Genomic DNA, 24,290 nt, shown 5'->3' on the forward strand with positions numbered 1-24,290 from the left:
TGGTTTAAGCCACACACACTGTGTTTTATTAACTTGAAAGCAGATGCATCCATTTACCTGTTTTCTAGAGCATTCAGGAACTACCTGCGTTACATGTGTCTTGGGTTAGTTCAATTTTTCTCCACTCAAGAAACAGAAGCAGAAAGGAAAACAGTAGTACTACTACTGTAGTAGCTGTGACTTCACACAGACACAGAGGAGAGACAGACAAAAAGATTATTTCCACGAAATGTAAAACTGAGAACACAGGAAAACACAATCTGAACTAGTTTTGGAAAACCATAGGAAGTGTTGAACTCCTTATGGTTACAGAAATATCTGGCTGATTGTCGGAATCATCTTCTACAGCTTTTGGTAGCACAGACGTATCTGATTTAGTCTGTCATTAAACAGTATGCACCCAGGGATCTAAAAATACACATAGTCGCAAAGATGAGATCATACACTTGGAGAGAGGGAGACAGACACACTATGATTATAGGCTTTTGTCACAGGAAAGAAATGGTTATTTGTCAGCACCATGTCAAAAGAGGCCACAGAAGAAATCAACACTGTGATTGGCCACCAAGACCAGGGCTCAGTGGAGCTTACATCACTCTTTTCCCAAGCAGATTGCATTATTATTATTGAATGAGCAAACTAACGTGTCATCGGTTAACTGCATTTAGTCGTTAATGCAGATATGATGGGGAACTCCAACTTGAGAGTATGAATCCCAACCTAATGTCATCCATGTTGATGAATTCAGGTTTAATCACGGGAATCAAGCCGAATAAATTAGCATTACTCAGTAACTCCATCACCGTTTGCTGAAGCGGTGTGTGTCTGTATCACTTCACCGCCGCAGTGAACTAAGACATCTGTTCGGTAAATGTATGAAACACACGTTCACAGCATTTAGCTGTATCCCCCTGACAAAATAAAATATTCACTTGAACACATGTAGTTTACATTATTGACAGAAACCAGCTTCAACCACACGGGTAAACCCATAATGGCCACTTAACTAGACAGAACACACAGTTATATAAGCAGGAATACCTGAGACTGCCTTATGTTTCTGCTGTACATGAGTCAATTAAAAGAGGGAGACCTCTGAACTGAGATAAAGTACAATGTATGAGAAGTTATATGGCTCCAACACTCACCAACACTTAGGTCAATGCTTAGATAAAGTGGTTTTTATGACTGTGGGACATGATATCACTTTGGAAGGAACACTGGGTTCACTGGAAGTCATTTCTACTGATGTGACCTCTTTCCTACAGTGTAAGTTTGAATTAGTACCCACAACTCTTATGAAATTCACCAGTACTTTTTATATTTTGGTATATTTTCCTTAATAACATGAAGCACATAAAGCCACTGACAACACATGTGCATTTTAGAGAGTATTAACAGTTTATAACGTTTGATTTTATTCTTTGAGTGGATTATCACAGCGGCCTCAGAGGGGAATCCCATGCTCTGAAATGTCCAAAAGGTGGCAGTGTTGAGTTTTATAATGGTGCGCAAAGGCATGATAAATTCATTCAACCTATTCTTCATAATTTTGCCAAATGTCTCTGAAGTTACGACTCAACATCATATAGCAAGAAAGAAATAGATCTATATCTATATTTATATATCTATGTCTATATATAGCTAAGCTCTGTTTGACACTTATATGCTATAAAATAATATAAATACTTAATACTGCCATTGATATGTTAAATGATATTTATCATTATGCTATAAATGTGAAATTATAACATATAAAATGAGGTAGCCTGCATGTGAAAATAGTTAAATATCTTCATTGAATGTAAAATAAATCCACTTTCAGATCATTCTGCTCATCAGATCTATCTATCTATCTATCCATCTATCTATCTATCTATCTATCCATCTATCTATCTATCTATCCATCTATCTATCCATCTATCTATCTATCTATCTATCTATCCATCTATCCATCTATTTATCTCATATTTCATTATGGTTTCTATGTAAAGATATTTCCACTATGCCTGCTTCACTTCGTTCCACTGAAATCCATATAAAAACTGTAGAAACTGGTTTAATTTGCGTTTCCACATAAAAAACGGAAATTCAAATCTCGGACCTAGTGTCCAAAGAGTTAAGAGTCTGCGTCCCGGCTGACAGTCAGCTGATGGGACTCGACAGTTGACAAAAGTTTTGTTTCTGCAGGCTACTAATATGTTAATTAGCTCTCGGAGTGTGCGACCCTATTGGCTCTTCGTCCGAGTCAATTTCCCATTTCCAGCCTGACGTCAGGGCAGCTACAATGCTCTTAAACTCTTCTGCTGTGTGATCCCTCTAAAAAATCGTCCCACCACTCAGCGGTTTGAAACGTACGAGGCTGCACCGACTCCCTCACTTTCGGCTTTTTCTCCCTCTCCGCTTGCGCAATGTGTTCATGAGGAACCCGTGAAGTGTTAAATGTTTGAAATACAAAACCGCCGAATTTCACATGCTGAGAAAGGACTCCGCTGCTCGTGTGCGCGGCACTGGTGTGTCAGTGCAATAGACTCTGCAAAGAAAAAACTACTCTCACAAGCCTGCAAGTCCGCGGCAGCCAAAAGGACGCTGAAAACCTCCTTTTTCAGTTTCAAGACAAACGCGTAAAACATCAAACTGGCTCACGTTCTTCCCAACCAGCCCAGTTTGACAGCTGCTCTTCAGCCCGTTTGGAGGACTGTCAGCAGCAAGAGGATGGCATCAGAGCTGGCAATGAGCAACTCCGACCTGCCCACCAGTCCCCTGGCCATGGAATATGTTAATGACTTCGATCTGATGAAGTTTGAAGTGAAAAAGGAGCCGGTGGAGCCCGATCGCAACATCAGCCAGTGCAGTCGCCTTATCGCCGGGGGATCCTTGTCTTCCACCCCGATGAGCACGCCTTGCAGCTCGGTGCCCCCTTCCCCAAGCTTCTCGGCGCCCAGTCCGGGCTCGGGGAGCGAGCAGAAGACACACATAGAGGATTTCTACTGGATGTCCGGTTATCAACAGCAGTTGAATCCAGAGGCGCTGGGCTTCAGCCCCGAAGACGCAGTCGAGGCGCTGATCAACAGCAGTCACCAGCTCCAGTCCTTCGATGGCTACGCCAGGGGCCAGCAGTTTGCTGGCGCAGCCGGAGCAGGAGGCGCCATGGCCGGGGAAGAGATGGGGTCCGCCGCGGCGGTGGTGTCGGCAGTTATCGCTGCGGCAGCCGCTCAGAACGGAACGCAACACCACCACCACCACCATCACCACCACAGCAGCAGCCATCACCAGGCACCCGGCGTCCAGTCCAACGGCACTTCTGGGTCCAGTCACCCACACATGCGCTTGGAGGAGCGGTTTTCGGACGAGCAGCTGGTGACCATGTCAGTACGGGAGCTCAACCGGCAGCTACGGGGGGTCAGCAAGGAAGAAGTGATCCGATTGAAACAGAAGAGGAGGACCCTAAAGAACAGAGGCTACGCTCAGTCCTGCCGGTTCAAGCGGGTCCAGCAGCGGCACGTCCTGGAGGGAGAGAAGGCGCAACTCCTGCAGCAGGTCGAGCACCTAAAGCAGGAGATCTCCAGGCTGGTCCGGGAGAGGGACGCGTACAAAGAAAAGTATGAGAAGCTCATCAGCAACGGCTTCAGAGAAAATGGATCCAGCAGTGACAACAACCCTTCATCCCCGGAGTTTTTCATGTGAGTCTCGAAATTATCGTGAAAAAAGAATTTCAGATGAGTTACTCACCCCCGCTTTAAAAAAGTTTTCATTATGAAACTTTTTTTTTTTTTTCAATTGGCGCAAAGTCTCCTAGACCAAGAACTAATTTGTCAACTTTTTGATTTTTCTTTTTCTTATTTTATACGTTTTTGAAAACCAGAGTTTGCTCAAGTCTGCAGGTTTTGTCATCCGTGTTTTTTTTTAATTTTGGAAAGGCGTATTCTGAAAACTTTCATCTTCTTTTTGCTATCATACTAGTGTATTATGCATAGCCTGTCTGTCAAGATTTTTTCATCGTTGTTCATTAGATTTGCAGTGTAAAATATGATTTTTGAAAGTTGATCCAACTTTATGCCGCAGTATGCGAAGTGTGCATGCAAACACTAAGTATACTCCTGTGAAGTTCATCAACTTGGCCCTTTTCATCATGTTCCTTTCAGTTCAGTGTACAGATTCCATCGACAATATGTTTTTGGCCTTCTCTGTTTTTTTTTTTTTTACCTTTCTTTTTTTGGTCTGCCAAACTTGGAGGATTGAGAGCCTGCCGTTTGACGCCACCTCATCTCATGCGTTTGCTTGTTATTGTGTTGAGCAACAAAAGACTATACTCATTAAAACTATTCATTGTTTTCAAAGAGATGTGTTATTGAACTGCCCTGCATGCTGGACATGTATGGTTTTTTTTTTTCTGTGCTTGAAGATGTCCTTTTTGTCGGATGACTCCAGCATGGCATTCATACTTCATTTATGGCCTCCTCACTTTTTTGGGACAGCAACAAAAAAGTGACAGGACTTCCCACCCCCTTGATATCTATACATGTGCAATTCAGCTGTGTTGAAGTGCACCACCATCGGCTGTCATTAGGCTGCAGTGAATGCGTTATGCATTGATGGAAGTTGCTCGGCGGGGATCCTGGTGCGAGGGGGAAAAGAAAAGGAAATCACCATTCACTTTCCTGGAAGTTTAGTCTGTTGCTTAAAGCCTATATTGTTATTTAATGATATTCCATTGTGCATTTGTCAACATTTAAATATTTTTTAAAGCGTAATTTAAGTATAAAGTTTTATAATCTAAGATGCAAGGCGTAATTAATAAGAAGATTGCTGCACGAAAGTATGTTAACATTGGTTGTAGAGAAATTGGCTCGGATCCAATTTACATCGAGCACTATTGTGCATAAACAGCGCTTTTGCAGCATGAGTCTCAAACTGAAGTGTTAGAGCTCTGTTGGTCTCTGCCAAACGTTTCCTCATTGTACTTCAGTATTAAGCATTGCTGGAGAAGTCAAAGTAAACTGCAGTGGTTTTGGAAAAGTGTTTCTTCAACGAACTGATGTATTTTGGACTGAAATGCACTAGAATAAATTGTCGCCTGTAATCACATAGGAGCAAAGGAAAAGTGGGTCTTCTTCACATTTCAACACCATAAGTTTGGCACTGTGTTGCGCCTTAATCGTAACATTTTGATACTTCACCATCACTTCAGGAGAGACTGTTTTGTTGTTTTGTTTGAAACGAACTCAATATTTGCAAAGCAATAACAATTATTATAATCAATAATGTCTGGACATTGTTAGATCATCAGGGATTGACACCCTGCATGTACAAAACGAAGGAGTAGCATTCGCCAATAAATCTTGAAAATATGTTAATTAATCTTTCATCTTATATATAGTGTATATATAAATATATATATTTTGCTGTGCAAAATTATTTCACTCACTAACCATATGTGATGTTCATATGTGCTCGTTTTTTTCATTTCATACAATTAAATGATGCAATAAATGTATGTAATTGTCTTCAATACGTTTCTCACTTTTCTTTTCACTTGTCTTGAGATTTTTTGCTTTTGTTATTGAAACATAACGAAACTAGAATCAAAATGTCAGAAGCATTACTGCACTAACTTTTAGTGCTTCTATTTACTGTAGTGATCTCTTTTCTTCTAACACCGATTTAATGACGGGGCCACTGTGAAAGAATCAAAAAGCATTATTTTAACAACTTGTTAAAGTCACAGATTCGCCCAAAACAATAAAGGAAAATTTGGCTTCAGCCTGAGACGCTTTATCAATTTCGACGCGTGAGTGCTGCATGCAAATATGGAAAGATACAAGTCCGTTGTTACAGATTAGTTGACGAAACCACACAGATTTAGACATGCAGTGGCCTACATTTGAACGTGCTTTTGTTCTGACACACTATCTTTTCTGACACAGGTTTCATTTTTTTCTTCCAGATCCCCAAATTAAATGTCAATGAAAAAATCTTTTTTCACTATAACGATCCTAAAACGTACAAATAGACTGAAATCGTATTAGTTTCCACTTTGGATCCATTATTTCATTTCCATTCGAAATCACCTTAACAATCAAATAATCATGTAGAATGAAAATGAACTCTTAGCTCCATGAATTACATCCTCACTGGTTATTGTGAGAGTCAAATATGGTTTTATATATTATAATTATGACATAATGTTTTTACACGTGTGTGAGAGAGTGTGTGTGTGTGTGTGTGTGTGTGTGTGTGTGTGTGTGTGTGTGTGTGTTTGCATGAATCACTTCGTATGGATGACATCCTTACAGAGGATGAATTTCTTGTGGCTGTGCACGTTATGCTTTGCAACCTACATCCATCTGCTCGTCTTCATGCTGCTTGCTCAGTGATGTGTTTACTGTACGTGCAGTGTGCCCACTGTCTTTGTTTTTTTGGACACTGTGTGCTCACTGCCATTAGCATGTCATCGTTTGGCTTTTCTAATTTCACCCCACTTTATCCTGTTTGTCAGTGGGTCTGGATGTTGGCCTGGTGCAGACATGCTCTCTGAAGGGGGGAGGAGGGGGGTGCAGTGAGGGCACAGTCATGTCAGGCATGTGAGGGGGCGCTGGAGAAGGTGCCAATATAAGTCAGCCGCTGCAGTGAGCTCAGCAGTGCTGCACTCAATCTTGCATTTTTAGCATTTGTTTAAGCATCTTAATTGGAACTTTCTTCAACATATCTTTTTCACTGCTCCGGCTCACTAACTGAGAAAAGCCACTTTTCTGAAACACTAGAGCAAAAGTTCTTTTCTAAGTTCTGGGACAAGGAATAGCCTTGCGGGCATCTTGTTTCACTGTTCCAGAACAATTTGTTTGTTGAAACAGGAAGACCAATGTGCCAAAATACACTTTGAAGAAACACTAAGGTTTCTGAGGACAAATTCAGGCTACATTTGTCAGCTTTGCAAGTTAGCCACAGTCTGTATGTGCATGCTTGGCTGTGGGCAAAGGACATGCACAAAGGCCACCTTTCATAAAAATTAACCACACTCTCAGTTTGTTAACAAAGCACCGAATGATAAACGGTTCTGTGCTATGAATAGTCAGCTGTACAGTTCTAGGTTTTATACTTGTTAAATTGACAAAAAGGCCACCTCCTGCACCATCTGCCAGTGATGATGTGCTACACATCCTGTCAAAAAAAGCCACTTTTAACCCACCACTTGCATCCCACTGTAGTTTGAGTGATTTTCCTAGAGGTGTGTGCTGCTGCTGCTGCAGTGGCTGATTTACCCAGAGTGAGGGGAGAGACTGAGACAATAGTCGAGCTTGGGCTGAATTAAATGATTTTGCTGATGATTAATAGTCATGTGGGCCACTGGCTCCTGCGATGTAGAGATGATAAATCGTGAGTGCAGCTCCATGCAGCTGTGCCACTGTTGGGTCTTAGCATGCACACATCATGCAATTTACAGCCAAGCCGCTCTCCTTCTTCCTCAATTTATCTAATTACATCTATTTGATCTAAGCAGTGGCGCTCCTGTATGTTGATATTTCCTGTTAACCACAACATTATATTAAGTGACTTCGGGGAGAGTAACTGTTTGCCTGTTCTGCCTTAAAAGAACATCTTTCTGTACTTGTCGTCTTGAAGAGGAAATGATTTCCTCTTTATTTAGGAGTTAGAAGCTGCTTCTCTAAAGGCCATTTGTGTGGTGGGTTTTTTGATGTGTTTTGAGTGGTATGTAAAAAATGAAAATTCGGTTTCTGTTTAAGGCTGCCCCGTTAGACTCTATGGCTTGTTTATTTTGATTGTTTCCTTACTGGGAGAGATCAGTTAGACCTCTAATGTCCATGCACTACAACTGAATACACACCAGCCTCACGCACCAGCACAAACACACAGACAAACAATAAATGGCCCTGCATAGATTTGGTTCAGCCTATTGTTTCACAGAATGATAATCCTTGTGCTTCTCTGTATTCTGGCATTTATATGGTTCAAATGCTTCAGTCTCCAAGCTAAATGGTATCTGTATGAAGACAGACCTAATTTGCAAAAGATGTTTCCTCTTATATGTGTGGCACCAGCGCACAGTACTTCTGTATGTGATAAATCTATCGATCTTCCAATGATGCACTCGTATGGAACGTTGGAGCTCTACGGCCTGACAGCATAAGAGGCAGCACGATGTTCACTCAAGTAGCAGTACACCAGTTGACAGACCTAAAAATAAAGGCTGGTTCGGGGTCTAAAGTGTTACAGGCTTTGGATGGTTCTTAGAGACGGGCTGGAAAGGATCTGCAGTGTTGCTGTTTGTGTGTGATTCTGCATCTCTTAACTCACGCCGGCCTGTGTGAGAGGTCGATCAGTGCCTGTGTAGATACAATGTGTGCTTGTAAGTGTAAATTTGTGAGTATGTGCATGTATGTGTGCGCGCGTGTCTCTCTCTTGTCGTCTTTTGGCGAGCAGAGGTCAAAAGTTACAGCGCATAAGGCTGCTCTCAAAGTCATTAGAGTAATCCCTGCCCTGGGGAGCTCATGCTCATTTCCACTGCCTCGAACGCACTGAATAAGCTGCACATGTACATCCGACAGGGTACAGTACACAGTAAATTCACAACTACTCGTAGAAATTTTTTTTTGGCCAATTTCCTGTATTTCACCACTGTCCTATTTAGTTGCACGCTCAGGACATACTCAAACGAAATGTAATTACTTTAAGGCAAAAACTACTTTTACTACAGTTGTTTTTTCCAAGTATAAAACTTACTTAAAATGTGACTCGTTTCCAAGTACATGACTCACAAACAGAGGGTTTAAATACACAAAACGTGTTTATATATTCGCAGGCTGTATGCAGCACAACAGTTATGTTAAAATGTGTCAAACTGGGCAGACGTGGCACTTGGTCAAAGCTCGGCAGGTTTAGTTTCATGCTGCCAAAGACTTTTCTCTTTCCATCCCATGCAGCTGAAGAGAAAAACCCACTGTCAAGACAACAGTGATCAAGTCTTTCACTGGTTTAACTAATCACAGCGGTATAATGGGGATTATCTGGTAATGTTCGTGGCAACCATGATGATCACAAAGAGCAGCTAATTTTATTTGAATAGCCACATCATGCAAGTATTGTATTGTGGGTTTTGCACAGACACAACAAAACAACCACTAGTGCTTCAGCAAAATTCTTTGTTCTTCCTGTTGAACATCATCTGACTCAGACCGAGTGCTAAAATGAGATTTTACAATTTGCACTTAGTAAGTAAGTAAAGTTAAAATCTTAAAAACATTTTCCCACTTTGTTTAATATATCAGGGCAGTGTGCACTTATACTTTTCGCATGACATTTGCCTCATTGTTTGTTTTTTTGTTGTTGTTGGGGTTATAAAGTAAGTGATGTGGCAGAGGTTATACTGAATGTGCAGAGAGTTACCATTAACAGGAGTCAGGTGTCTCAGCACAACCAGGTGGCAGCCACATCTGTGAATAGTCTGTCTGTACTGATAGCAATACAGAGATAAAAAACAGAGCATATGGAAGGTACACTGGAGAGACAGCCACTCGTTCAGAATTAAACAGACATTAGCGATCAATTAAGATACTTTTTTTTATCAAGGTACGACTGGTTCAAACAGACTTTAAGTGGATACAAGTGGTCTCAAAAGAGAGTTGTCCTTGAAAGACTGGCTGCAGGTTATGTTGGTTATAAGGTGCTCAGGAGTTGCGATAATTCATATAATTTTACTGTATATGTCTGTAAATGAACCCAAACCGAGAGCCTGTGATTTAAATAAATACATCGTCTCTCAACAGTCCCACGGCACAAACAACAGTGTAGTAAACAATGCAAGACGGAATAAAGCATTTGAAGAATGCATATGGTTTTTAAATTTCTACAAATTAAATAAATAATCAAAAAAACATGCAGGGTGTGACCAAAATCACAGTTTCACACTTAGGTTTTGCTGCTGCTGTAGGTTCATTTTCCACCACAGTGACTTAAAGTTCTAGAGCTGCACATGCACATGTGAGACAGATCAAATGAGAAGATTAATAAAATGCAGCACTGTTGTTTTTCACACAGATAAGTTTTTCTTTCTTTCTTTCTTAGTACCTTCTTTCTTAGTACATTGTGCTCAACTCTACAGTATAGTGAAATAAACTATTTGACAAGAATGACAGAGGAGACGTAAATGACACCATGTCAATTATTCCAGATGTTTCCATACATTTCTCACAGGCGATATGCATCAATATGTCTGCTCTCTAGTATTTGTTAGTGGCATAAGCGCTCATGATTTCAGCCCAGTTAACTTTTTTAAACTCTCCTCAAAGCTAAAATATCTATAATCCTGTTCAAACTTTACACATTGTGATTTACATGCAATGACTTTTTTCTGCTGCAGTACTAATATCATCATGCTGCATCACTGCTGCTTTCCTGCAGTTCTATATCCCTCGTGGAACTGAGTTATGTGGCATTTATTTGAAAATCCAATGATTTAAAATTTCCTTCACTGCAGTGTATAAGCAAAGTGTTTCCACAACTGTCATTTTCCACCGTGTTTTAAAGGAACCCCGCTTGGCATCTGTGCACAGTAAGCTAAGAACTAAGTTAATGTTTTCACTTGTGAAGCAACGTTTATAGCGGATATGAATATCAATTTGGACCAGCCCAGAGATACATGTGTGTGTTTTGAGGTGGTGAGTAGGTACGATAGGCAGATATTAACATCCTCCAGTGTTTGTCTGCACGATTAATTCTCTCCCTTTTAAAACTATTAGTTATGTAATTTAATGGAATGAGCAGGAATAAAGGCCCTGGTATAAAAGTATTTTGCCTTTTCTGTTCAGCACACTGTATGCTTAGATATTTTAGTTTTGTCTCTTGTGGTTATGGTGTTTTGATGTATGAGTTCTGCCTGTAGAATCCATTTGCATGCAAATTTTTACATTTCCCTCTGCATCAAATGCTTACTATGATACATGTACTGTGTTTCACCAAACAGACAAGGTGAGAAAGAATCTCACTCAGAATGGATCTACTTGTTTCTTTGTGATTGTTTGTGTGTGTGTGTATCTGACAGGGCGGCAGAGAGTGACGCACAGTGGAAAGAAGTGGAAAGATGGAGAGAAGGCATCATGTGTATTTGCCTTGATATTCATTTATCCATTTTGACGTGTTTTGTCCAATTTTTATCTGCTCCTTTAGGTCATCAAGAAAATTCCTCCATCTGTGATTTCAAGCTCCAGTCCTTCGTGCCCTTGGCTCCCTGAGGTAAAGCAAATGTTTGCGCTTCTCTGTTTTTCTTTTACACTGCAATTTCAACTTAAATGACAGTGAGTGAAGTCAGATATATTAAATAAGGTCACAAACTATTAGTCATTTAATAAATGAGCACAGTTGCACATATAATAGCAAGCATAATTTTAGTGTTACTATTACAGATTGTGTTTATATTTTCCTATTATACCACTACATAATTATTTATTCATTAGACCTCTGTAGACTCACAGAGAGAAGATACATTGGCCACATGTAGTACTGAGTGTTTAATATTGCACATGATTCTACGGCTTAAGATAAACAATGTACCGTAGTTTAACAATTCCTATTCATATGGTAAAGAGCACACACCTTCTTTGTTGACAATATCTATTCCATCAAATCTCTCTCTATCTCCCAAATGCCATACCTTATTACTGTATGCATTTCCACACCTTATTCAAATAAACAGAGGAAAAAAAAACACCTATACAAGAGATGTAAAGTTTTGAGTAGATCGACAGCACAATGAAAAGATTATAGACACTCATTCAAATGCAAATTACAGGTTCAGATTTAGTGTGAAACCGGCACTGGAAAGAAAGCAGACAGTATCAAAATCAATTCACAGAGACAGACAGGAAACCGGGCAAATGTATACTACAGACCCACATGTTCCCGCATTGGTTTTACTGATTGTTCCATAGAAAACCACCATGATGTGCTTGGTAATGATGCATAAGGATGCAGGAAGGTTTGTGCTTGTTTTCATGACTTCCCACCTTGGTGGAGGATGTACGTGTGTGTGTCTCTCTATGCTTGTGTGTACATGTATTTGTCCAGTGTTATTTACTTGATTGTGTCTAAGTGTGGCGTGGGATCAGTAGCTGGCCTTTCTCCAGCTTCACTTAACTTCAGGAGGGGAAGCAGGACAAAAGCCATCAGGAAAGACAAGGACAAATCATCTTTAGATGAAGTGTTTTAAGTGCTCTGATTCTCCTCCCACGTCATCGCTGTGAATTAGGTGCCCTCTGCTCACTGCTTAGGGGCGCAGAATATAAACAATGCCAGGGGAACGGATGTTAAACGAATGAAAGTGGAAAACCATGAGTGTGTCTATCTTAGTCAGTCACATAAATCTCAGTTGCCTCACCATGTCGCTGCGCTATACTGATGTTTCTGACAACCTGCCAGCCAAGCTTAGAGGGGCTGCGTGCCGTGTGGTCTGGTCGATCCTGTTCTTAGCGGTTTCAACCATGGCAGACGTTGCAGGCAGGGCCATGTCTTTGTTTTATGCAAATCCATGCATATGAGGAGGGGGATGGTGATGTGCAGTCTGGCCACGTAGCTCCAGGAGGACAGGCTGAGTGATGGAGACGGAGAGCCAGGTCTCTGTGTCCTTGCCTGGGGAAAGAGTGTCCTGACTCCGGCCTGGACTGCCTAGACACCAGCAGGACACTGTGCCGCTGTGCCTCCAACACACCAATGAAAGTGAAAACAAATGTTTCTAGTCACATATGTATTTATTCTGTAAGATGCGGAGTTGGCAAAGCAACAGACAGGTGCAGACAGGTTGTCATTGGGTGAGACCGCCAATGTGTCTCACATGCGACTGGTGTATGTGTTACGAAGGCAGGCACACCTCAAGGGTTCGCCATGCAAAGAGACACTAGGGTTCGGAGCCCAGCAAGAAGTTGAAGGACCCAGAATATGCTGACAAAGATAAAACACCAGGTGTGTATATATGCAATGTAAGGCTGTGAAAGCAAATATAGATTGGGTAGGCAGGCGTCTGTGTGTGTGTGTGCATGTGTACACGGCCACCAACCATGTGGCCGGTGTATGGCAGGGTGTTTTGGGTGAAACCTGCTAAAATGGTGCCACCCACACACCACAACTAGTCACAGCAATCCAGTTCCCATCTTCACGTGTCTTTTACTTCCTTACACTAATGTAGTTTTTCTGCGCACGAAATTAGTCCTTGTGAATGCTTTCAAAATATTTGTTCACCCAGGCCATCTCGCTTACTGCTTCTCAGAGTCGCGGGCTAACGGTTACCGTTGGTCAGAGGTTCTTCTGTCACACCAAGCTCTATTTCTGGGTGCCAGGATGTTGGGTTCAGTCACTGAGGGCAGATGAAACCGATCCAGATTGACCTGTCATCTGGAGGAGAAAATGAATGAGATAGACTAGAGGTGCAGAGGCCAGAGAGCGGTGGGTCCACTGCACAAGTACAAAAACAACCTCCTGCTACATATGGGTCAAAAGTCAAGGGGTGATTTATTCCAGACTGGGTCTTATCCCTGTTTCCTCACTCCTCCTCTATGCTCCACCTGCCTCTCGAAAAGGAGTCAGAAACTGGAGACTGCTCAGGAGGAGCTGACTATATTTAGCCTTGGTGACCAAAGACACGGTGATCTAACATTAAAGTTAAAAATACGGACATCTGTGTACAGTGAGATGAGCACACTGCGCGTCACTACAAGGCACCAAGCGCACGGAAGAGTGTAAAGCAACTTATAGCTTTCGCAGGCCACTTTTTGTAACATAAATATACACTCACTGGTAACCACATTTATTGATGGTATCCTACATTTATCCTGCATTAGCATTAAACTTAAATGTGTACTCCTGATTGTGAGAATAATACTTCTGAAGCGAGGCAGACAGACAGACAGACAGAAAGACCGAAAGAAAAGATTGATTTATGGCTGCATTTGTTTGCGAAGTGCTACTAGATTTAGCCCAGTGTGTTTGGGCAGAGCTCCACTTTGCTAATTATTTTCTTGTGGCAGAGTACTCAGCATGGTGCTCCTCTCTCTCTCTGACAAGAGAGGCTCAGCAGTAAGTGCTTAGTCAGCCCTGCTCTGGGTGTGAGATACTGTTGGGTCTCTGGTGGACCATTGGGGAGGCGTAGCAGCATCGCAAGGACGAGGGCTTTTAGGAGAGGGCAGGCGCATCATCACCCATCAGCAAAAGCAAGGGGAGTAAAGCCCTACTGGTGGAGACAGTAAATGTGAACTTGGCCTTTCACCTGCCTCGATCCTCATCACTCTGGAGCGATTTCACTATTAGAGATGGTGCAGATTGTTTGCAGAGGCCTGAAGCTGTGCAAACCTCAGCCTGTGAGTGAGGACATACAGTCCTCATTAGCAAGCTGACTTAAATGTCTGTGTATTTATGTTTAAACATATAAATACATCAGTATTGGTTTCTATGCCGCCCTAAACTCTAAGCCAACCCCTCAGTCCAGAGGAAAGTGTTTTTCTCCTCCCTCTCTATTTATACTCCAATGTCAAACTTGTCTTTCTTTGTATCTCTGCCCTTCTTTTTTAGAGTGACACCCAGCTCCTCCTCCTGTCTGCCCTGCTATCCTCCAAACGACTCTCCTTCTCCTCCTACCGAACAAACTTAGCTTCCTTCACTTCGCCTCTGTTCCCAGCGTCACTTTCCCTCCCTCCCTCCCTCCCCCTCGCTGTGCACCTGCTTCCCTCCCGCTCTCTGCTCCCTCTCCAAACGTCACTTTCCCCTCCTCTCCTCCTCCGCTCCTATTCTCCCCCTCGTTAGCTTGATGAATGGCTTCACTGCAGGGAAAGTGCTGATTTTCATCCCTCTGTCTGATTTCTGCTGGCTGTTATTAATTTCAAACACTCAGAGAAAAGCAAGTGAGTCAATAAATAAGGAAATGAACACACTTCATCCTGCCATGCAGCAGCTCTCACAGCCATTCACCCAGGGCACAGGTCCTCTGTGGAAGCCAGGCCTGCATTTATACTGATAGAGTTCAGCTCCACTCTCGAATCACAACACGTTTCAGTATTTTGTATTAATGCGAGAACAAAAGTCGTCCAGTAGCGCTGCATCATATCAAGTGTTTCTGGAGTATTTTCAGCATCTTGCTTCACTCAGACAAACAGGACCAGAGGGAGGTAGAATAGTACAAAGGAAATAGCTCTGAGGAGACCTGCAGTGTCCTCTCTCATCTTTCATCATTCACACTAGCGTGCCATTTAAGAAATGTATACAGCGTGACAATGGGAAAACAGATAGAGAAGATGCAGGCAAACAGAGGCAATGAGGAGAAGCAGCCTAACAGAGTTACAGCTGCACGTTAAACGATACTGTCCACAGAGTGTGGCTGGGGTCGCTGTGTCTGTGCTTGTCAAACAGATGATCAACCTCCTAGATGATGCGATTCTCTCTGTTCGTTACTCATTAATTTACATATTGAATTCAAATGAGTTAGGATGTTTAATCCATCGACAGCAGGGTCACCATAACACGCCTGATATTTCATCACACTCTTTACAAAGTGTTAAGATAAACAGTCTGGTAGTATCCTATTAATACATGTCTGAGTCTCATAGACATGCTTCAAGGCTTAGGTTTCCCCTGGCTCGGACAATTATAACAATATTTGATATCATATTAATAAACATACAGATTTAATTATGGGAAACACTTCATTAATTTACTCCATACTGTCTTATATACTGATTTCAGTTCTACTGAATCTGTTCACTGCTGTTAACGGTGGGAAAAATTTCATATGAGTGATTTGAATGTGTAATAAAGAAAACAGTTTGTTCATCCCAGAGTGTAGTTAGAAATTAAATGTTTTGATTACGTTTTAAAATCTCTGTCTACCAAAGAAAGAATAACTTCATAGAGAAGTGTGTGTGTGTAAATTCTAGGTAGTATTTATTATTTAATCTTTGAACCCAGCTTCAGCACTGCACTTTTTTCAGGAACTTATGTTTTTTTTTTTTTTACCAAGTGCTGTCGTTTATCAACTTTGGCATTGAACTCCCTGGGGGTCTCTTGTATCCTCTATAGACTGAAAATACTCATACTACAATAATCTACTACTGAAGAAAGATAAAAGCTATAGTTTTGTAGTAGTATATAGTTTTTTTTTTTTTTACTTTTACTTTTGTTAAAAAAACAGTCGAGTGGAGTCGATGGAGTGTCCATCACTCATATTAATGCATACGCAGAAGGAAATGTGCACTTGAGGTTCTGTCATTCCTCCCTATAAATAAAAAAGCATAATCTGAAAGTTGAATGCCAAGACGCCTGAACTTTTGCTGTCTGAAGTGAACGAGGATGAGAAGACGAGAAAAGAGAAGAGTAGAGGAGTCTGTATTAGTAATAGCTGCAGGGATAGTGGAGCCTGTATGTCTGCTTCATGGCGCTGTGAGCACAGACATAACTATTGTGTTTACAAGGCTGAGTTGCTCTTACTGTTAAATTATTGGGGTGGGGGCGCATTAAAGGAGGAGGAACACAGGGAGGGGGTGGGGGAGTAAATATTTGTCCCTCTCTCTCATAGTTCTGGTTAACCAGGCTGAGGAATGCTCTTTGCATTTTATAATTACAGAGTTTGGGTAGTGTCACCCTTGGAGAATACATGGCCTGACAGAGAAGGCCTTTCTGTAGACACAGTGTAGTGACTGGAGCTGAGAAGCGGCACACTTCTGCATGTCACTCCTTTACTGGAGAGGCATGTTTGGTTAATGGCTCTGTGTCACGAGGTTACTCTCTGAAGTGTAACACAGACACACTATGCCAGACCAAGCTGTGAACTCCGTTGGTCACTTCGCTGTCGTCTTTTTTCTGGCTTGGAAGGGTGTGAAACCCCCGGGTAAGAATGTTGTGGCAGAGACAAAAACAGACACGTAAAGACCCACAGCCATGGTTGGTTCCCTCTTTTTCAGAGCTAAGGAAACTGTTTTTTCTCCCACGCACACACTTGTGCAGCCTCTTTATTGGACATACACAACATGTTCACTGCTTCGCAAATCTCTTTTTTCCCCCCACTGCAACCTGGCCATTAAAGGAGAGCGATGAGTTCACAGCTGATAGTCTCTGGTTGCGAGCAGCAAGGAGCACAGATAGGATGACATTATCGGAAGTGGGTGCATATAGATACTAAAAAAGAAAAAATACACAAACAGAAAGAGAATACTATATGGCGCACTTCTCTCAGTATAAACTTCTGTCTGCTTAGATTACAATAATGACCCCTGACAAACCATAATAAGACACATGCATCTCTATGGATACAAGCCATGACCAAAGGAATGGCTGTGTTTTTTCCAATTCGACATTCTGCAGTATTAGACTCTTGTTAGCAGAAACTAAAACATCATTAGTTCCCAGTTGTGTCCTTAAACCAATAGGTCATGGTTAAAAAAAAAAACACAAGGATACAAGCAAATGCATTCTCAATATACAACCCAGTATGCCACAATTGCTATTAGTGAGAGGGATGTGAAAGAGTGTGATGGAGAGGGACAAAGCTCTCCCTCCGTCCCTGCGGCTGAAGTGGAATAGTTGTGGTGACGGGTTGTGACAGCTGAGGGAGTGAGGGAGCAAGAGGGGAGTATCACTCCAAAATCCCCAGGAAACAGAAGAGGCAAGAGTAATTTAGGATGAACTGCCTGCTGTATACACACTCTCAGGCCGTCTGTTTTTGTTGTCTGTCTCACTTTTCGACAGACAGAATCACACGTGAACAAGTCTCATACTTTGGTTACCAGATATTTATTGTAGGATTATTTTATTAATTCTCCAGCCACTACATTATCATAACGATTCTGTCAATAAGTATTAATACTGGCACCTTGGCCAGGTGCCTCAGGACAAAATTAGACATATGTCACACTCATATAGTGTACCATACTAGAATTAGATGCACACAGGACCAGCACACTGACTTTCGTTTCATTGCTGTCTCTTGGTAGTATCCCTAATAGACCTTTCTCCCAGTGGCACACTGCTGTTGCAACATTCACCTACTATTGCTTTAATGAGATGTCTGAGTCGTTGTGTGTGTGTGTGTGTGTGAGTGTGTGCATGCATCTGTGTGTGTCTGAGAAAGAAAGATGTTAGCGATCTTTGTGGCCCTGTTTATCTCCACCCTTGTGTTAGAGTACAGGGAGGTCAGAGGCAGGGCTGCCTGTATCCATCTCCATTCCCACGGCTGCTGTCTCACAGGCACAGTGGTCACAGGAGGATGAAAAGACTATGGATTTTTTTTTTTCGCCTCCTCCCTTACACTCACCATAGCAGGAAGATTATACACACGATGAACACAGCCTAGCCTCATTCAAAGCAGCTTTAAGCCCAACACTGGAGGCATCTGACCCACACTCTCTGGTTCATGGAGCACAAGTGCACACAAGACATGCATGCAAGCACGCACCCACCCACATAAACTGAGCAAGACAAGATGTCTTGCTTCACTTTTCTGGTTCAAAGCTTGGTCATATAGTCCCTGGATGTTAAACGCTGACCATATGACCTCTGTATATTAACATGTTCCAAGAGCATAGAGCAAGGTACACACACATAAAACACTGACAGAAATAAACACTCACACTCTCTTCCCACCCGCCCTAGATGGGAGTCGACAGTTGCGCATGTATAGGGAGATATTTTGGGGTAAACTTCATAGACAATGAGGTGAAGTGAGTCGGGAGGTAAGAAGGAGAGAAACCATATGGGGTGGGATAGTGGGAGACAGAGAAATTGATGCAGGCAAAGAGAAACAGGGAGAAAACACAAAGCTCTGCTGCTCTCACTAGCAATTAAAGTAATTTCAGTATAATTTGAGAAAGGCCTTAGCCATCATTAGTAGTCAGTAGATAAGACTCCTCCTTCTTCTTCACCTCCTCCTCAAGCAGAATGCATGAGAGGCCCTCACAACTGAAAACTGACAGTCTACACAGATAGCTGCTAACATATGGCCGCCTCCTCTCCACTTGATTCCTATTGCTTGCATCTTTCCTCCTACACCTACAAATGCATACACACACACACTTGCACATATACACAAATAAAAACGTTGACCGACAGTACCAAGATTCTGAAAGGACAGCAGACACTGGCTAAACTGTGAGCTTGTTATGTATCTTGTGTGTTTCCGTATGTATTTTGGAAAAAGGATGCATCTCGCATAGGATGAGGTTAAAAAAAAACCATTTGGCTTTCAGGTGTCTTCTCTCTCTCCATTTCTTACCTCACCTTAGAAACACTCGTTAGGCATTTCACTTCCTAATTGAAACCACGAATGGAAATTTTGATTAAAATACACTAAGAAGAAAAGCCGTAGATGAGATTGAGCACACGCTAGCGAAAGTGTAGGCGAGCAGCAAGGTAAAACTAAACAGAGACTGAAACTTGTTGTCAATTCATTGGGGGTTAAATGAAAACCTAAAAATATCTGCAGAAAAATGCTCAGGTGGGCGACATGAATAAAACGACAAAGCACTACTTAAAGGTAAATAGTCAGAGGGACACAATAGGTCAGCCGCTGCAAATATTTAAACATGTATGATGCAGACGTGACGTGATCAGGTCTCGGCTGCTTTGCTTGGGAACAGCGGGGGCGGACCTTCTCGAAGCAGAACAGCAACACAGCACTGTAAAACGTGTATCCTGACAATTGACTTGAGCCGATGTCAAACCTAACCTGAGTCAGTCTAATCTGTACACGTTCGCGCCCCTTAACCAGGTGGGTTTTAGGGGACGAACAGCAAAGGATTCTAATCTTATAGTGCTTGTTTACGTCAAACGTATCCACCTTGAGATAGAAGAATCTCGTTTCTCATGAGCAGGCTATAGTGGAATCGTTGTGGTCAAACCGTTGACACTATTCTTGTAACTGCTGTGATGTGACAAGCGATTACAGACTTTCCGCAACTTAGCATAAACAACTGTCAGGAAATGGTCAGTAGCAGCTATGGATCAGTGTGTGTATGTGTGTGTGTGTGTGTGTTAGGAATAAATGTGTCAGGTAGCATGGTTTCTGAGCCATGGGTGCTAACCATCTTTCTGTTGGTGTTGTTCACACGTGGCTCCTAACTGCCACCATCAGCATGTACTGTATGTGTCTGCAAAAGAGATGGAAAAAGTACAAGAAAAAAAATAAGAGAGCTTCTTCAAACGCATTGCTACACCCAGTGTGTGTGTGTGTGTGTGTGTGCATTGTGGGGTTCACACACCCGAACAACCCCACCTCAATGAAAATTTGTTTTCTTACATTTATAGCCATAAAAGCCTGCTCCTGTGCACTAGGGTGTAGAGAATCTGTTTACCAGTGTCTGCTCATGCTAGACATTATGTAGCATGCCCAGAGCAAGGTGGCAAGGTGGCAGCACGTCTGCGTCATTTGGGAGGTTTGCTGGCTGTCAGGGACACACAGAGGGCGATGTTCCAGTGAACAGGCGGTGGCTGCAAAGACATAAGCAGGACGCTTTGCCCTTAACATACACGATACTCTCACAACACTCTATCTATGGAGGGGTCAAGGGCATGCACACACACATTTTATTTTGATGCGTAAAACATTACACAAAGGATTGTTTACTAGTTATACGAGTTTTTCTCACACTATTTCTCTCCTCTGTCATATTGTATGTTATTTAAAATGAATTAATCTTTATTTCAGTCTGTAAGTAGATACAGTAAAACACAGAGTGCGTCTTGTTCCATACACTTGGCAGCATCCTGCACACACACTGTGTGAGTGCTGTAAATAGCCAGAGTGTGTCGTGCATCTCTGCTGTGTTTGGACCTATTTTAGAGCTGACACAGGAAACAGGGCCATTCTGACAGCCACCCTGCCAGCCGGTACTGCACACAGCAGCCCCGGAACCTTCTGTCACACACACACACACACACACACACACACACACACACACACACACACGTACATGTGCACAAACGAACTCTCAGGCACACAGGCGCACACAGACACATCCACGCTCACCAACTAGATTTTTCCATGTTAACAACCGACCAATGCTTTATTCACCTCACAGACTTTCACCAATCATTGAATTTCCACTTTAAGTCAACGCTCCTTCTCTCATCCTTCAGTTCGTGTTTTACACAAACTCTGACTGGAAAGACCTTTAACAAAACACCCCTACTGTGTCACATGGCGGACCCCCTGTCCCCCACATGTCCCTTATCTTGTCTTAATGGTGTACATTTCAAACCTTGCAGGGAAGAGGTGATTTCACTTCTGAGCTAACGGCACAGACCCTAGCTGCTTTGCTGTGTTACATTTCACTTCATAATAAGAAAAACGATAACTCTGGCAGAGGGGAGCTCAATTACCCAAGACACAGGTTTCTTCTTTCAGCTACGTGAGACAGCTCGAGACCTGCCACAATATGCAGAGTTAATTTAGAGTTAATTCATGTTGTTTTTTGCTATTTTGGTTTATTGCTGCTTTTTTTTCCTCATTTCATTTGTTCACCACAGTGATTTAATTCAGCATCTTTGTCATTTATTCATTCTTTAAACATTTGGAGGAAGTCAGAGATACCGAAGCCCCCACTCAATGAGTTTAAGTCTAAATGAAGCCGCGTCTCAGTGACAGTGCTAGCTCATTTAGAGACCGTTAGCATTCAGACATAAATGCCTCTTCAAAGGCAGCAGCGGAGACGCACTCACAGCCTCTCATATTTGGTTGGAAGATAAATTCTGCAGCCTTCTCCTGCCTTACTATGTAATTATGTGTATGGTGATGTGCTTTTACAGCCTGCCTAACAGTCGGAAATTATCTCCTGGAAATGAAGTCCAATTAATTGTGGCACTTTGCAGGCGTACGTGTGAGCAGAAACACTGTAATGACATTTAAGAGGAAATTGGCTCCTGTTGAAATATTTAATAAATAAGTTGCGAGGTGAAACAACCTTGTACAATACTGACAAGAGTAGTTTGCTCTTATGTTTCTTCCCTAGAAACACAGCTCCCTTTCATTTCAATGAAAGACTTTGATATAGGAGTGTAAAATTGGTAAGAAAAAGAAACTTCACAATATAGATCTTACCTAAAATGGGAAGGTATATAAAAGGAAACAGCAATTTTTTAGGGTCAGTGGCATACTTTGTCAAGCCACGGTAGCTCTCTATTGTAGGATGCTCTGTGATGAGTCAGCACTCTGGCAGAATAGCACCTTTTGTTTTTGTCCCTGGGAGTCTGGATGTTGTGTCCAGAACTATTGTCCAGACACAACACATTCATAAGTTTGATTTTTCTTTAAAAATGTTTAATTTATCACACATTTTCTTAGTGGTAGTCTGAATTGTGCTTCTCTTTAGGAAAAACACATTCTATACTGAGACACTGGAACTGATCAACATCACTGTGGGTTTTCACAGGAAATAATTTAAACATCCGATCTTCTGATCACAGACCTGATTATGGTGCCTCTACTCTTATAAATGTATAGAACATATACATTTGCTTACTATATACACAAACATGTATCACTTCTCACAACGTATGCACAGGCTATTCCCAGAGTCAGAAGCTGTCTTCAAAATGCAGAGTTACGTTTGAAACATGATTCGAAAAATCCCATCACATTCTCCAAAAATGTGTGACTGTGTGTGTTGACATCACCTCCACGTGTACATTTATTTCTTCGTGTTTCAAACACTCACATTCACTCGGTCGTTACCTCCGGTCATTCTGTTCTGCTTGGTTGCACACAATGCTGTCAGAGTGAGCCCATGTGTGTGTGTGTGTGTGTGTGTGTGTGTGTGTGTGTGTGTATCTGTCTCCCTGTCTTACTGTGTTATGGCCTACTATGGACCCATTCGGCTCAACAGTATGGCATGTAAATGGCAGCGGAGTGGTGAGTGTCAGCCGGAACGTGTGCTTGGCAGGCAGAGGCTTCGCTATTAGCAAGCGCTAACAGTTTTATTATTAGAAAATAAACGGTGCACTACAAAACTCTGAATGTTATTAGCACCTCACCATCTGGGTCTGACAGCTGTGTTCAGCCACCATCATGGCTGAACTGCTAACGGCTATATCTGAAATCTCCACTCTTTATCTACAGTGCTTTGACACTCACTCTCTGTCTGCGCCTCTTCCTCTGGTTTATCTCTCTCTTTCTTCCCCTCACTAGGTTTCTTGCAGACATAAAGACTAGTGAGTGGATAATAAGTAGGCACAAGCGCAAACATTTATTTCATGGCGTTTTACACACTGGATTCAAACAAGCAGCTAAATTTGAACTCGTTTTTTTTTTTTATTATTAGTTTTCAGTCTTTAAAATGTTCTCTTTTATAATTGTTTTGTTTGTGATAGTAAACATTTACAGTAGTAAACAACAACAAAATCCAGAAGCAAAACCACAAAAAGAATAAAATGGAACACAGCACTTCTAAAAAGGTAGAAACAATAAGAAAAAAACTAGAACTAAATAAGAGGCATACTTTTTATTTGGTTTCGTGAAACCTCTTCCACATCGTTTTATGCTCGTGCACGGGACTCAACCTTTGAAACACTTTTTTTTCTCCCCATGTGTGTTTTTCTTCCAGATCACACAGCTTTGCAGGGTATTATTTAAACAGATAACCTGCTACCAGAGGCCCCCAGCATCCCCCAAAACTCCCAGCTCCTCTTCTTGCCTCCCAGTCGTTCACAACAAATCCCACTGAAAAGAGACACCTCCAGAAATTAACACTGTTGTTGCAGACACTGCAGAAAAGCCTTCCCTGCAGTGCTTCTCTTTCTCCAGCAGAAAATACTTTTCTTAACTAAAACAGGCCAAATCCTTCTAGGGGTGTGTCTCCTTAGGTGCTCAACCCTAATCTACATGCATACTTACCTTCCTTATATTTAGAGACGTCGCCACCAGGCAGCGTGAAGGACTCTGTATGGCTTTGGAATCTATTTCACATATAGATGCACAGGGCTAGCGTACAGGAATAGGACAGCAGGGAAATAATGTGTTTTCAATTTCGCTGACCCTCTTTTGTATTTTGCCACGGTTATCTGATGTCTAATTCTATTTATTTGAGTGTTTCATCTCTGTCTGGTAGGTTAGGGTATCCTCTTCGAAAACCTAAATAACTTTGGTATTGCTTTACCACTGGTGATGCAGCCTTTTTTAAACTTGAAAATAGAAATAATGAGAGATATACCTGTCCTTCCTACTCTGTTGATAGAAAAAAATCTGCTTTATATCCCATGCTGGATAAATAGTGGCATGGTCAAACTTTTTAAGCATGACACGAAAGGAT

General features: G+C 41.9%; 1 protein-coding gene across 1 annotated transcript in view; it reads left to right on the top strand.

The window, feature by feature from the left end:
* The first annotated feature begins 2,196 nt into the window (after positions 1-2,196).
* The window catches only part of mafa (v-maf avian musculoaponeurotic fibrosarcoma oncogene homolog a (paralog a)), a 73,361-nt gene continuing 51,267 nt past the window's right edge, over positions 2,197-24,290 (top strand). The window contains exons 1-2 of the mRNA XM_026378797.1: positions 2,197-3,683; positions 11,185-11,250. Of these exons, the coding sequence (XP_026234582.1) occupies positions 2,716-3,683; positions 11,185-11,212 (996 nt within the window). The 5' untranslated portion in view covers positions 2,197-2,715 and the 3' untranslated portion in view covers positions 11,213-11,250. The remainder of the gene's footprint in view (positions 3,684-11,184; positions 11,251-24,290) is intronic.

The sequence above is a fragment of the Anabas testudineus genome, chromosome 3 (assembly GCF_900324465.2).
Source record: "Anabas testudineus chromosome 3, fAnaTes1.2, whole genome shotgun sequence".
NCBI classification, from domain to species: Eukaryota; Metazoa; Chordata; class Actinopteri; order Anabantiformes; family Anabantidae; genus Anabas; species Anabas testudineus.